This window comes from Chenopodium quinoa, unplaced genomic scaffold (assembly GCF_001683475.1).
Source record: "Chenopodium quinoa cultivar QQ74 unplaced genomic scaffold, ASM168347v1, whole genome shotgun sequence".
NCBI classification, from domain to species: domain Eukaryota; kingdom Viridiplantae; phylum Streptophyta; class Magnoliopsida; order Caryophyllales; family Amaranthaceae; genus Chenopodium; species Chenopodium quinoa.
In genome coordinates, this window is record NW_018742720.1 from 2244233 (window position 1) to 2259513 (window position 15281).

General features: G+C 35.7%; 3 protein-coding genes across 3 annotated transcripts; 2 read left to right on the forward strand and 1 right to left on the reverse strand.

The window, feature by feature from the left end:
• Positions 1–848: 848 nt before the first annotated feature.
• On the forward strand, positions 849–5339 carry LOC110722982. Its single transcript, XM_021902254.1, has 5 exons — positions 849–1281; positions 1585–3532; positions 3618–3761; positions 3925–4815; positions 4889–5339. Exons 2-5 carry the CDS (start codon positions 1586–1588, stop codon positions 5147–5149), a joined length of 3243 nt encoding a protein of 1080 aa, XP_021757946.1. The 5' UTR covers positions 849–1281; position 1585; the 3' UTR covers positions 5150–5339.
• Positions 5340–8936: 3597 nt separating this feature from the next.
• Positions 8937–10804, forward strand: LOC110723157 (UPF0481 protein At3g47200-like). Its single transcript, XM_021902480.1, has one exon. It carries the CDS (start codon positions 9365–9367, stop codon positions 10637–10639), a length of 1275 nt encoding a protein of 424 aa, XP_021758172.1. The 5' UTR covers positions 8937–9364; the 3' UTR covers positions 10640–10804.
• A 166-nt stretch (positions 10805–10970) lies between these two features.
• On the reverse strand, positions 10971–14936 carry LOC110723155 (UPF0481 protein At3g47200-like). Its single transcript, XM_021902479.1, has 2 exons — positions 14869–14936; positions 10971–12739 (listed from the first exon to the last, which is right to left on the reverse strand). Exon 2 carries the CDS (start codon positions 12737–12739, stop codon positions 11462–11464), a length of 1278 nt encoding a protein of 425 aa, XP_021758171.1. The 5' UTR covers positions 14869–14936; the 3' UTR covers positions 10971–11461.
• Between the last annotated feature and the right edge of the window lie 345 nt (positions 14937–15281).

Here is a 15281-nt window from a genome sequence, read left to right on the forward strand (position 1 = left end):
TGCACCAAGTGTGAGTTTTTTTGACAGATTTGCGTGGGTGAAAGGAAAGCTGAGCAAGAGTGAGTTGTTGGAGTTTGCTGCCTTTGCGTGGGCTACATGGTCATACCGTAACTCTGTGGTGTTTGATAGTCCATGGCAGAGCAGAGATGTGGGGGTTTTGGGCTTCCTGAGACTGGTGAAGGATTATAAGAAGTATTGTAATGTTGTGAGTGTTAGCTCACCTGCTGCTGTGTGACTGGAAGCCGCCCCCTGCTGGGTTTATTCGCATCAATTCCGATGCTGCTGTCATTAATGAACACACTACTAGTATTGGTGCTGTGTTGAGGGATGAGCAGGGGACTGTGGTGGCAGCGAAGGTAAGGCGAATTGAATTGCAGGTATGCCCTCTGTCAAAGTGCTCGAAGCTATGGCTGCTAGAATGGGTCTCCAGGTTGCAAGTGAGTGTGGGTATGGGAAGGTGGAGCTGGAATCTGACGCCATTACCGTCACCAAGCTGATCAATTCATCAAGAGAAGGCAAGACTCCTTTGGACCTTGTAATTGATGATGTTCGTTTAATGAGTAGGGATTTTGATAGCTTTGGTTGTGCTCATATCAAACGGGTGGGAAACTGTGTTGCTCACCTTATGGCATGGCAATACCCACCTGATGGTATTGAGAAGCTGTATGTGGATAATTTTCCGCCAGGGGTAGCCTCCCTTGCTGAGTTTGATGTTGGCTAAGCCTTTCTTCTAATATATGCTCTTGGAGCTTTTCAAAAAAAAAAAAAGGGTATTTTCATTTTTACCACCTTCAAATAATGACTTTGTCGAATTTACCACCTCCAAAAAAAAAACATTTACTTTACCACCTCATAAAAAAATTAAACATCAGTTTTACCACCTCATCTGAGCTCGCTCAGGTGACGGAAAACGCTTGTGGGGCCCAGTTAACTGTCACTTCCCTCCAATTTAATTCTTTTAAAATCGATTTCCCTCTGTCTCCTCCTTTTCTCACCTTCCACCTTCCATAATCAATGTCTCACCAAATTTCTCACTTCCTCATCAATTTTCGTCTCTCTTTCCTTTGATTTTTCTTGATTCTCACTGTAACTGCTTCTCTCTCCTTTGAATTTTCTCTTTCTCTCTGTAAAAACTGAAACCCTAGATCAATTTGGGTGGTTGAAATCGAGCTGGAACCACAAAATTGCAACACATCAGCTTCTCTTGTCATCTTCCACAGGGTGAGGGGACCAAAAGCTTGGTAATTTGCTGACAGAAATCGAGATTCCTGACTACAAGAGGTACTTTAACCCTTTATTAGTACATTTCGTTGGATTTATGGTTGTCAATTGGGGTAAAGTATGCCTTTTTGGGGAATCTGTGAATTAAAGTATTATAAACCCTAATTATGCGAATCTTTGACTGAATTAGAGTGTGCATTTGTTAAATAATTAGTTAATTAGATTTACTTGGTTACTGTTAATTTAGTGCATAGTCAATGTGAATTGCTTTTACTTGCTGTAATTGGTGAATTGGTTTTTGTTGTTTACTGTAATTACTGAAATTGGTTATTGTTGTGTGTGCTTTTGTTGGTGTTGTTACAGAATGGACACAGTGGACTTAAAAATTACAGTAGGGGGTGCCTTTATACCTTCTTTAGCTGGTAAAAATAGGAGGGTGTTAACTTGGGATGGTGGGTGGGTTTATTGGATGAGAAAGGTGGAAAAGAATAAGATAGATGTACACTTTTTGAGGCAAGCAGCTATACATGGGTTTGTGTATGTGAATGTGAAGGTTCCTAGGGGGTTTAGTTGCTGGTATAAACAAAAGGGCAAGTCTTGGGTGAATGGTAAAAGGGAGCTTGTTGATGGTGAGGTGAATGGTTTCCTAGAGTCGGTGAACAAAGAGGGGGCATGTGAGATGTATGTTACCAGTCATGAGCCAATTGAAGGGACTAACAAAACACCCTTCAAATGTATATCTGGGAATGAGCTAACCCCTGCACAAAGGAAGGAACTGAAAAAGAGGTTTGGTGGGCCTAAAGTATACAAACCCAGCCCAGAACTTAGTAAGCCCACTGAAGAAGAGCCATTTAGGAGAAGCCCTAGGTTAAAAGGCATTGTTATACATGACAGAGAGGCTGAGGAGAGGCTTCCTAGGGCAGAGAAAGTGAATGCTAATACACATAAAGGGAAGGGTAAACTCACTGCTGCAGATAAGGGTAAGGCTAAGGTTGGGGATGAGACTGGAAATTTTGCTAATTTAGTGAGAAAAATAAAAGAAAGAGTGAGGAGCTTAAGGGATGACAGTGATGTGTTTAGTGATGAGGATGGTGATACAGAGTCTTCTGATTCTGAGTTGAGTGATTTTGAGTTAGAAGTTGATGAGGGAGAGGAGGACTTATACTCTGATGATGATGAACAGTGGTTGAAGAAAAATGTAGACCATATTAACAGTGAGGTGAAAGGCAGTTTGAGGGGAGTTACTGAAGGAGGGGATCAAAGTGATGATGAGGACACAGGGTTTGACATAGAAAGAAATCTACAGAACATTGAAGTGAGGGTTGAAGAGGAGGCAACTTGTGATTCTGATGAGCTAAAGAGTGTGGAAGGTGATTCAGATGATGATCAGGGTAGTGTTACTTGGTTTAACCCTGAGACAGACTTTGAAAGGGCTATCAAATTTGTAGTTGGTCAAAGGTTCAGTGATGTGCAAACAATGAGAAAAGCTTTGAGACAACATGCAATTGAAAATAGGTATGAGTATTACCTTCTTCACAATGATTCAAAGAGGCTAACAACATATTGCAAAAGGAAATGCAAGTGTGTGTATAACAAGAACAGTTGTAGGATAGTGAAGTGTACATGTAGTAAGGGTGTTAGGTGTAGGTTCAAGTTTTATGCAACAAGGCTTGTGAAATCAGAGGCTTGGCAAATTAAGACACTAAGGCTGAAGCATAGGTGTGTTAGGAGTAAAATGAACAACAAGGTGACAGCAGAGTTCCTTGCTGACAGGTACTTGGAGGAGTTCAGGGGCAACCCCAGATGGAAGATTAAACAGATTCAGGACAGGGCCTTGAATGACTTGGGGATCAAAATTACATACTCCAAGGCTTGGTTGGCTAGAAGCAGGGCAAAGCTTATAATATATGGCTCTTCATCAGAGCAATACTCAAAGGTTTGGGACTATGGGAAGGCACTGCTGAAATGGAACCCAGGGAGTGAGTGTAATGTGGTGGTGGATGATATTAATCAAATTGAAAGACCAATTTTTATGAGGATGTTTGTGTGCTTAGCTGCACTTAGGGATGGATTCATTTCTGGTTGCAGACCAGTAATTGGGGTGGATGGGTGCCATCTAAAAGGGGCATACCCTGGGCAGATCTTGGTTGCAGTTGGAAAAGATGGCAATAATTCCATCTTCCCAATTTCTTGGGCAACTGCAGAGATTGAGAACAAGGACAGCTGGTGTTGGTTTCTGGAGAGCTTGCTCAAGGCACTTTGTGTGTATGACCAAGGAGATGGCTTGACTTTTATGTCTGACAGACAGAAAGTAAGTGGGTTGTGTTTGTGTTTAAATTACTTTGCTTCATTTGAATTTTCTGTACACTAACTTGTTAGTTTTGCCTTGTGTGTAGGGTCTCATAGAAGCATTTGCAGATGTGGCCCCCAAAGCTGAGCTCAGATTTTGTGTGAGGCATATTTGGTCAAATTTCAAACTGAAATTTCATGGTGCAACTTTCAAGGAATTGTTCTGGGCTGCTGCTAGGGCAAGCACTCTGGTAAGCTTCTATTTAGGTTCTTTTATGTCAGTTTTATGGTGAACTATAATGTATGCTAGGAACATTTAGTTTTGCACATATTACATGTCTTTCTATTTTGTGAAAACTGTATGCCATGTGTCTATGTTGTGTTGAATGGTTGTCATGTGTGTGGTTGTATCAGTTTGAGTTTGAAGTTGCTATGGAAAGTATCAATTTTTTGGATGAAGAAGCATACCAGTGGTTGTCAAACATTGACCCCCAGCACTGGTCAAGGCATGCTTTCTCTACAAACTGCAAGTCTAACATGTTGTTAAACAACATGTGTGAGACATTTAATGCAGTGATTAGAGATGCCAGAGACAAGCCTATTCTAACTCAAATGGAATGGCTTAGAAGATATATGATGAAGAGGAGTAATGACAAATGGGAGGCAGCAAAGTCTTGGGAAGGTTTACTAACCCCATTTGTCAACAAAGTCTTTGATGGGTTGGAGAAGTATGCCATGACATGTGGGGTTACAGCTTCAAGGGATGAAATTTATGAGGTGAAATACAAGGATGATCAGTGCATTGTGGATCTGCAAGAGAGAAAATGCACTTGTTATAGATGGGAGTTGACAGGAATACCTTGTGTCCATGCATTTGCTTGCATAATGGACAAAAGGGATGATCCTGAGTTGTATGTGCACCCACATTACTATAGGGTGACATACTTGGCTGCATATGAGAACCCAATACAGCCAATGCCTGGCCCTAAGAATTGGGAAAAGGTCAAGCTCAGACAGCCTTTGCCACCTATGCTGAAAGTGCAGCCAGGAAGACCTAAGGCAAATAAGAGAAAGCTTGAACCAGGGGAGGGCACTTCTGCAGCACCTGAGGGCAAGAAGCCAAAGGTGATGAAACAATGCAAGAACTGTGGTGGGTTTGGCCACTTTGCCAAAACATGCAAGGCTGAAGCAGCACCAGAACAGCCTAACCCACCTGCAACAAATCCAAAGGGTGGGAGGCCACAGATGCAGACTCCTTGGCTTAAGGAACAGAGAAAGAAAAGTGAAGAGAAAGCAGCAAGACAGGTATTTTGTGTATTTTGTGACTTGAGTGTATTTAGTGGCTTTGTTTCTGAGTCTTGTCATACTGTGATTGCAGGCTGCACTGAAGTTGCCACAATATCAGCCTCCAACAACAGCACAGGCTGGGTCAAGTAATGTTGCACCTGCAACTGCTGTGTCAAGCCAGCCTGCAACAAGAACAGAGCCTTTGCCAACTCAGCCTGTTACCAGGAGCAACAGGAGCCTGAGTCAGCCCACAAGAGTGCCAACAACTACTCCTCCCAAAGTCAAAATACAGACCAGGTCCAAGCTTCATGTAATGACAAGCAAGAAGGACAAGGATCTCAATCAACTGTGACCCTAGGTCTACTCATTAGTATTTTGTAATGGACAACCAAGTTTATTTGGTAGTTGAACAATGATAGTTGAACAATGATTTTGCACAAAGGTGCCTTAACTTTTGTCTCAGCCAATGTAAAACAATTTCAAACATTGTGTTGCAAGTACTAATACGAATTGTGATATGTTTCTACCAAAAAGTTCCATTTCTCATTGATTTTGTTAAAAGTAGTACAAGAAATGTCATCCCAACATCCACACATAATAATTCAACAAAACACAACATAAGTTGGGGATTTTTTTTGTTTCTAAGCATTCCTAAATGAACCTAAGATCTAAAATACATAGCTAGTACCAAACCAAAACAACAAAACACAACAATAGCATGTACTGTGAGCATTTTCTTTGTTGTTGCATTGCTGCCATGCACTTCCTTGATCATCTTCTTCCTGTCTGAGCTAAGAGCTTTGCATTTCATCTTCAAGTTGTCAATCTCATTGAGCAAGCACCTCCTTTGTCCACTAACATCATCAACTTCCCTCTTCATGTCATTCAGCTCTCCCTTCATTAGTTTCTTGTCCAGCAGCAAGTTGTTAATCACCTCTGTTTGCCAAGGTGTTCCATCTGGTTGATCCACCCACTCAAAAGCTTTACACCCCCTTGACTCAGTCACAGGATCATAGAATTTGCAGGTCCTAAACTTGCGTCCTGGGTTCTCCCTAGTCCAAGCAGTCAGCCTAGACATTGGAACTCTACATTGGCATTTTTTCTCCTTTGAGGGTGACATGCTAACTGAAGACATTCCCTTCTGAAATTCAGTAAGAACAAGAATGAAATTAATTGTATTTGAACACAATCACCATAATATAACCCTAATTTCAGTAGCCAATTCACATAACAAAAACCCCCAATCTAATTTAATCTTACATGAACCCTAAGTATTTTAATTCAAATTGGGGTTTAATTGACCTCACAAAACGCCCAATTTCAATTACTCTTAGCAAATGCAACATAATCACGCAACGAATTGCCAAAAAATTACAACAGAAATCACGAAAATTGCTAGAGAATTAACGACAATGGCTTACCTATTTGATGCTTGTTGTCGAGGAGTTCAATTGATTGTTTGATAATTAGAGGGTTTGGGATTGTTAAGGTTGCCCAAAAATACTGATTTGTGAAGAAAATTGCAAAAATTAATCTCCAATCTGCAAGAATTTGGTGTGCAAATGAAGAACTAGGTTTAAATAAAAGGGAAATCGAGAGAAATTTGGGAAAAAATCAAAAACTAGACGTTATGCTGGGCCCCACAAGCGTTTTCCGTCACCTGAGCTCAGATGAGGTGGTAAAACTGATGTTTAATTTTTTTATGAGGTGGTAAAGTAAATGTTTTTTTTTTTTGGAGGTGGTAAATTCGACAAAGTCATTATTTGAAGGTGGTAAAAATGAAAAAACCCAAAAAAAAAAAAAATTATTAGGCACCAAAATATTTTGGTACAAAATATTTGATTTTTTAATACAAAAATATCAGATTACACTTCTTGTTTAGACTTTTGGAGATTAACTGATCATAAACAAGACTTGGTATATCATTGTTTAGACTTTTGAAGTTGTTGAATATAATGTAATGCGGCAGTGATCCGCTATTCAAGCTGAAAGAAATTGCGATTGTAATAATAAACTAAGACTCAATTGTTTAATTTAAGTCTTTCATTACTATGCTAGCATTGAAAAAGAAGTGGATTTCTATTGGATCTTGATTTTACTAATCTCGAGTAAGGCCAGGGTTGACTATTATGATGATTAGAAAATATGTATGCAAGTATTATGCTTAATTATTTACTGATTACAGCAATTAATGTAAAATGATACTAATGCATATCAAACATTCTAAATATTTTCTGAAAAAAGGATGCATAAAATATTTGGAAATTTTGCAAAATTTACCTTTTATAAGTGATTTTTTTGCAAGAAACCACCTTATAAATTTTATTTTGCAATAACATACCTTAATCAAAAATTTATTTGTAATGTCACACCTTTGACAGGAAAAGAGGGTTTGTTCCTATTTTCAGGCGTTGACCCGACAACGTGCGAGGCACGTGACTCTTAAAATCACTTTCCAACCTATGCCACCAGATCGAGAGAGTAGTTTCGGTGGTGGTGGGGTAGGTAAGGCGATATATGTGGGTGGGTAATGAGGTTTCGGTAGTGTTTTGGTGGTTGGGATAGTTGGAGAGTAGTTTTAAGAGGTAACGTCCCTCGCACGTGGTCAGGTCAACGCCGGAAAATTTGGTTAAACCCTCTTTTTCGGCCAAAGGCGTGTCATTGCAAAAAAAAAAAAAAAAAAAAAAAAAAAAAAATTGTTTAAGGTGTATCATTGCAAACAAAATTGATTAAGGTGTGTTATTGAAAAAAAAAATTACAAGGTGATTTCTTGCAAAAAAAAAAAATCACTTACTACATATTTTTCTACATAAAAGTTATATTTCACCCAAAAATGAAAACCCATTATCTCCCTCTTCATTATAACATTATTATATACGAAGTACATTGTTTTAGAATTTCACCCTTTACCAATTTATAAATACCATTATCTATGTTACAAAATTGTTTCATGTTAAGTTTTTGTTTCTTTTCTTATCATTCGAGCAAGAAGAGCTTTAAGTTGAAACTTACTGATCTTATGGTAATTTAAGTCAAGCCTCTTTAAATAAATAACACTAAAAAAAACTTTAAAGAGATGAAATAAATACAGCCATACAGGATACCAATTTAGAAAATGTACAAGGTAATCAAATTCTTATAGTCTTTCCTCAAAAAAAAAAACAAAAAAACTTATAGTCAACTCTAAGGGATAAAAAAAAAATAATAATAAATAAAATAAAAAATTACCGAGTATTACTATTGAACATAGATCTCAATAAGTTGAATGGGTATAGAACTTAAATAATACGAAGTAATTAAGTCCACACTCTAGTTATGCCGCATTAATGCAAACAAGTACTATAACTTAAAAATATTAATAAAAAATTTAATTAAGCTGTAATCATGTCCTTTTAAATACAGTAAGAAGGAAGAATTCATCTCATTGATTCCTCCTACATACCTTGCTACTTTATCTCTTTCTCTTTAGTTGTATTAGTTTGCTCCGTGGTATAACTAAGTAACTCTTGAGCTCCTGATATTATCTGGTACGTTTATTATTTCTCTTTCATTTTATAACATTTATTTGGTATAACATTTATTTGGCTACTCAAATCTTGATTTCTCTCTTTACATATAGTATATTAATTATTAGCAATAGTGTAATACTGTTTAAGAATTGCTATCTACTTCAGTAGTCTTATAAAGTCTATTAATGCATACCCCTTCCATCACTAATAGGTTAGAAAAATTCACATCATATAAGATGAACTAATCATGATTTTAATTAGCCTTCTATATAAGTTAGAAAATGATGAGTGCACTAAGCGATTGGTTATGTGTTATTCCTTTATTCTGTATAATAGAGATTAGTCATGTGCGATCTTGTTAAATTCGTCATAATATATTATTATAATATTAACTTTATATACCTTTATTAAAAAGTTATTAACGGTGTATATATTTAAAGTTCTCGCATGACAAAAATGTTTTGAACTTTTGAAACATAATAAAGTAATATATGTCATTAATAGATATCATTAATTTGCCATGGAATCTCTCATAATGCAAAATATAACAAATAAAAACGAATGGGGAGCATATATTTTCAAAGATGCATTAGCAAGCATGAGTAAAAATGCTTGTGGGTGTTATAATAATTAAAAAATAAAAATAAAAATGAAAAGGTGTAAATATTCTATTTGCACCATATTTACACTTTTTCGTCGTTTTTTTTTAAGGTGTAAATATGGTGAAGATAGCAATAGGTAAGAGAAAACACAAATAGATCGATAAGTTTGTTTGTAACCTTAAGGACTACGTATAGCAGTATTTTTATTTAATTTGGAAAAAAGACATATACTTACCTTGTATGATTAATCACATTAATGCAGATGGAAAACAAAACTCTAACAAAGCCAGATCAAAAGAATAATAAGGTGGCAACTTCAATGAAAAACAAGTTAGGATCCTTGCCTTTTGTTATCTCTGATAACTGTTGCATTTATAAGGTGTCCGATACTGTTGCATTTATAAGGTTCCCGCCTTTATCTTGGAGGGAAACAAAGCATTTTATCGGCCTTCGGTCATGTCAATTGGTCCAATCTACTATAAAGATAAGAATTTAGAAACCATGCAAGAGGTTAAGTGGATTTACTTGAATTACTTTCTTAACAATCCCAACAATGCTTGTCCAAGCTTGGAGCATTATATCAATTTTGTAAGTGAAAAGGAAGGAGAAATCCGCGGCTCATATCAGCAACAAATCCGTATCCCTAACCATGAGTTTATCGAAATGGTTGTGCTCGATGCTGTCTTCTTGGTTTATCATTTCATGTGCAGAAGTGGTATGTTTCCTAACCCTTGTATAGAGAAAAAGCTACAAGGACTAATGCCGTACTTAAGCAAAGATTTATTTCTACTAGAGAATCAACTCCCTTTTTTTGTTGTTAAGGGCATATTTTACAAGGCATTTGGTGATGTTTATGGAGCTAATACCATAATTATTGTCACCCTTGCAAACATATGCATGACTAGAATTCCCGGAGTTAAGGCTATCAAGAGTATACTTGATGGTAAGAAAATTGTCAGTGAGTCGAACATTAAACATCTATTAGATCTCCAGAGGATGTCTTGTTGTCTTTCTTTGAGCACACCATTGCGTAACGAGTCCAAAATAGATCAAACAGTTAATTCAAAGTTATACATAGTTTATATACACAAGGCTATGTCGTCGTGCATCCGTTCATCGTTGCTACTGCTATGTAACAATCGGCTGTGCCAACGCTATGTCAAGAAGACGAGGGAAGTTGTTGATGGTCGAAATTGCCATCTTGCTTACACTGCTAAGCAACTAAAAGACGCCGGAGTTATATTTGTGGCGGGTGAAAGTGAAAATCCATTGGATATAACATTTAGAAAAGGGAAGTTAGAGATTGCGAAATTGGAAATAAATGATCATACTGAAGCTTATTTTCGGAGCATGATATATTATGAGCAATGTCATTATTCCGAGGATTCTTACTTCATCGATTATATATTCTTCCTTGATGAACTGATAGACACCGTGGAAGACGTGCAAGTACTGGTCAAAAACAAAATTTTCAGTAATTATCTAGGAAGTGATGAAGATGTTATAAAACTCTTCAACAATATTGGCAAACACTTAAATCTGTCATGCGATTATTATTACTCTGGTGTGTGCAGTGCTGTGAACGGTTATGCTTCAACCCGCTGGCATCGATGGATGGCTATATTGAGGAGAAATTACTTGAATCATCCGTGGGTAATTTTATCTGTGATCGCTGCATTCATACTTTTTGTTCTTACTCTATTACAAACTATTGCAAGTTACACTGACTAGATAAATAGCTAGTTCTATCTTTCGTGCTGAAACGCATATTTAGCTTTAGTATTGTCTTAAATCGGTAAGTAAGATATCAACACTATCAATAAGAGACTCTGATTATATTCATAGTACGTACTATGTATTAGAATTAATTTTTTCCTACTTATTTCAATATTTCAAAATGCTACTTATTTTATGTAACTTTAAAGGTAGATGATGTAGATCGTTTATGAAATTTGACGTCATATTTAATTTTTATTCGGTTTTAATGTGACTTTTAATCATTTTATTGGGTAAATTTTGTATCTTTCCCACATCACAAATTCTTATAAACATTAGTAAATTTTTCAAAAAGTTCAGGCCACAAGCTCATCATTACAGCTATTAAAGCATTGACAAGTTCTAACAAATACTTATATTACTAATAACTTATTAATAATAGGAGCATGACTCCACTAACAAAATATGCTTAAAAGAAACAAACCCACTATCTCCTAATATTTCTCAACTATAATAAACATGCAGTTGACTAATAAACAAATTTATTGACCCACTAATAACATACTCCTAAAGCCTTTATTCATGACCAAGTACACGTAACTACTACTCCTAATAATTTGGCACAACTATTTTGAATCAATCACATAACACTAATCAATACACAATAGAAGTACAATTACATGCTCAAGTGGTTAGAGCTTCCCTCCCGGTTTCAGGAGATTTAGGGATCGATTCTCATCCCTGCCCTTGTGGCTCTCTAAACACCAAAAAAAAAAAACATGTATCATACAGTAGTATAGTACAACACTTTTAGAGAATAAGCTAGGACTTACATTTCTAAGAACAAAAAGTACGATTGCAGCGATCACAGATATAACTTGCCCAGGGGTGATTAAAGTAATTTCTCCTCAAAATCGCCAACCATCGATTCCAATGGGTCTTAGCGTACTCATTCAAATCTCTGCTAATACCTGAGTAATAAAATTTGCATTCTAAATTTACATTTGCAGTGATTTTGTTGATGAATTTTATTGCGTCTTCATCACTCCCAAGATCATTCTGGATGATTTCACTGCGATCAAGTACTTGAACGTCTTCTACAGTGTCTATCAACTCATCAAGGAAAAAGATATAGTCAATGATGTATGAGTTTTTGGAATAATGACATTGTTCGAAAAATAGGATGCTCCGCAAATAAGGTTCGGTGAAATCGTCTAACACTAACTTCGGAATCTTTAACTTCCCCTTCTCAAATGTGATGTTCAATGGACTGTCACTACTGTCTTGTACCTCAAACTTAACTCCGGCATCAAACAGTCTTTTGGCGGTGCTAGGAAAGGTGTCCTTGGGAAGATTTAATTGGTTTCGTGGCAGTAGATTACAAGGTAAGCAGCAGCATGTCCTCATTAGGTCTAACAAATGGTTGATGGTTGATGCATCTATTTTATTCGTATGCATACAATGATGAATAGCCTTAACTCCGGGGAAATTTGTGTGATTATGTATGTAAGCAAGAGTAAAATTAATAAAAGGTTGGAAAACATTACCAAATGCTAAGTCAAAGAAATCTTGGAGAACAAAAAAAGGAAGCTGATTTTCCAGAAGATATAAATCCTTATTTATGTAAGGCATTAGTCCGGGTTGGTTTATTGGTATAGGCCATTTATTCGGACACCAATTGTTTAAGAACAAATAGACCAGGAATGCAGCATCGAGCACCACCATTTCCACGAAATCATTACATTCATTAGGGAAAATTATTTGTTCTTGGTACTGGCCACAGATTTTCCCGTTAGAACCTTTTACATAGTTGATGAAATCCTTCAAACCGCGATTTTTATTAACATTTTGGGAATGTATTAGGAAGTGTTTCAAGTATATCCATTTTATGTGTTGCATGGTTTCTAGAGACTGATCTTTGTAGTAGGCTGGACCAATTGACACAACTGATGGTTTGTAATGTTTTTCGTTTCCCTTTAGAATAAATTCAGGAATCTTATAGATGCAACACTTATCAGAGGAAGCAGAAGACGATGACTCCAACTTTTTTTGCATTAAGATTTCCTCTTGATCCAACAATATTGTTGTTTCTGATTGTTGATGGATGATTTCCATCTGCATTCACAAAATAATGTTATTATTGAACAATTTCACAATAGCTACGTCAAAGTTTTCCAATATTGACGATGATTCAAATGTATTATTTTAATTAGGAAAATTTGTAAGGAAGGTCTTTTAAAGTGATCCACCTTGTAAATTTAAATTTTTTTTTTTAAAAAAAAAAGGGAAAATTTGATAATTACCATCAACTATTGTTGCCAAAATTGAAAATACCACCTCAATTTTTTTTTATTTTTTATTATTTTTTTTTAATTTTACCACCTAGTTTTTCTAAAAGTTTTCAAATTCCCACCTTTTTGCCGCATGACGTTATTATGGGACCCACACTTTCATTTTCCCTCTTTCTTCCCTCGATTTCCCCTGTTCTTCAATTCCCTTCTTTCAATTTCATCTCTCAAATTTGATTTCAAATACAAAAATTTTGCAAATTAGGCTATAAATTCTACAATCTAACCTAAAACGAACTAAATTGAGTAGTTTAATTAGGGTTCGTTTGGGTAATCAATTTGGAGGTTTTGCTAAATTCGAAAAATTAGGGTTTATGAATTCATTAATTGGATGAATAACTAGATAATTAAACATGTAATTGGGGTAAAAACATAATTTAAACGGGCAATTAAACATGTAATTCATAAAATATAGTGTTTTCGCCCCAATTACATGTAAAATTAGGGTTTATGAATTCATTAATCATCACTACAATTGTTTTCGCCCCAACTACATGTTTAATTTATGTTTTCCCCCAATTACATGTTTAATTATCCAATTAATCAATTCATAAACCCTAATTTTTTGAATTGAGCAAAAACCCCCAAATTGATTACCCAAACCCTAATTAAACTACTTAATTCAGTTCGTTGTAGGTTAGATTGTATCAATTATAACCTAATTTGTGAAATTTTTGTATTTAAAATCAAATTTAAAGATGAAATTGGAAGGAAATCGTGGGAAGAAAGAGGGAAATCGAGGGAAGAGAGAGGGAAAACGAAAGTGTGGACCCATGATGACGTCATGTTGCACAAAAGGTGGGAATTCGAAAACTTTTGGAAAAAACTAGGTGGTAAAACTTTTTTAAAAAAAAAACTTGAGATGGTATTTTCAATTTTGACAATAATAGTTGATCAAATTTTCCTAAAAAAATGACATAAAAGGTCCTTATGTCATGTTGGGGCCTGGGGGTTGTGGGAGGGTCATTTGACCAATTTCGGCCGACGTTGACCAAATTTTTCCGGCCAAATTTGTCCGACATTGACCACTTAAATGAAATTGTTTTTTTCTTTTTTTTTTTCCCTCTTTTCCCCTCAATTTCTCTTTTTCCCCATTTTTTTTTCCCTCCCTTATTTTCTCTAAGCTCTCCTCTAATGTGACTAGTAGCTACTCATTAATGGCGTTTTTTAATTTCTCTTACAGTAGAAGAATTAATGGTGAATTGAAGGCTGGCAGCAGTAGATTAACACCACCATTTCTTCATTAGGTAAGGCTTTTATATATATATCTCTCTTTAGTCTGTCTCTTTAAAAGTACTGAAAATTGCTAATTTTGTTTGTAAATGGCGAAGAGCAACCTAAAACGGAAAAGCAAGTCCCACATATTCTCATTCAAGCGCGTAACTAGGCTCATGTACGTTCTTCCCAATTTGATTGGCCTTCAATTTTAATTTTAGTGATACGAATTGAAGATTTGGGATTAGTTTATTTTTAGCCAGAAAAATTTGATCAACGCCGGAAATTGGTCAAATGACCCTCTCCATAACCAAAACATAATATAAGAACCTTCTGTGTTACCTTTTTTTATTATAATTTTTTATAAAAGGACCTTTCTCACAAATTTTCCTTTTATTTACTATTATCTTTAATTCTCCATAAAGTAATAAAATTTAAATTTGTGAAAGAGTGAACCAAAGCAATTCAAACAAAATCTATTGTAGTACTCCATATGACTTTACGTTTCCTTCATTAGAAATCTTCATACTAGTGAAGTAGTGAACATAGAATAATTGAAACTACTTAAGTCTAAGTGTGGTACATATATATATTATATAAATTGGAGAAAATACGTACTTATATTATAGACGTGGAAACATTTTATCCAATAATAAAGTATGTATTCTTTTCAAACAGTACCTCAATAATTGGAAATTCAGATTGCTACTTGAAGCAGGCTTTCGGATTTGGATTCCTTCTTGAATGCTACAGCAATATTCAAAATTAGAGGAATAATGATAGCAGAGGGAAGATTCAGAAGTTTTAAAAAATATTAACAAAATAAATAAATTGAGTGAACCACTTTAACTTACCTTGTTCCTTATTCACACTACAGAGTTGTGAGTGAGGAAGTAGTAAGCCTCAGAAATCTTTATTTATAGGCTTCAAAAATTCTGGAGTGACGTCAGTCAAGACGTTAAATGCTGACGCAATAATATACATTTTTTTTCAACAAATTTTGAATAAGGTGGTCTTTCATTATTTTATTGTAAGACAAATAGCGATACACTTGTGGTATTTCAAGCTATACTTTGGGCGGAACCAGTGGCGTC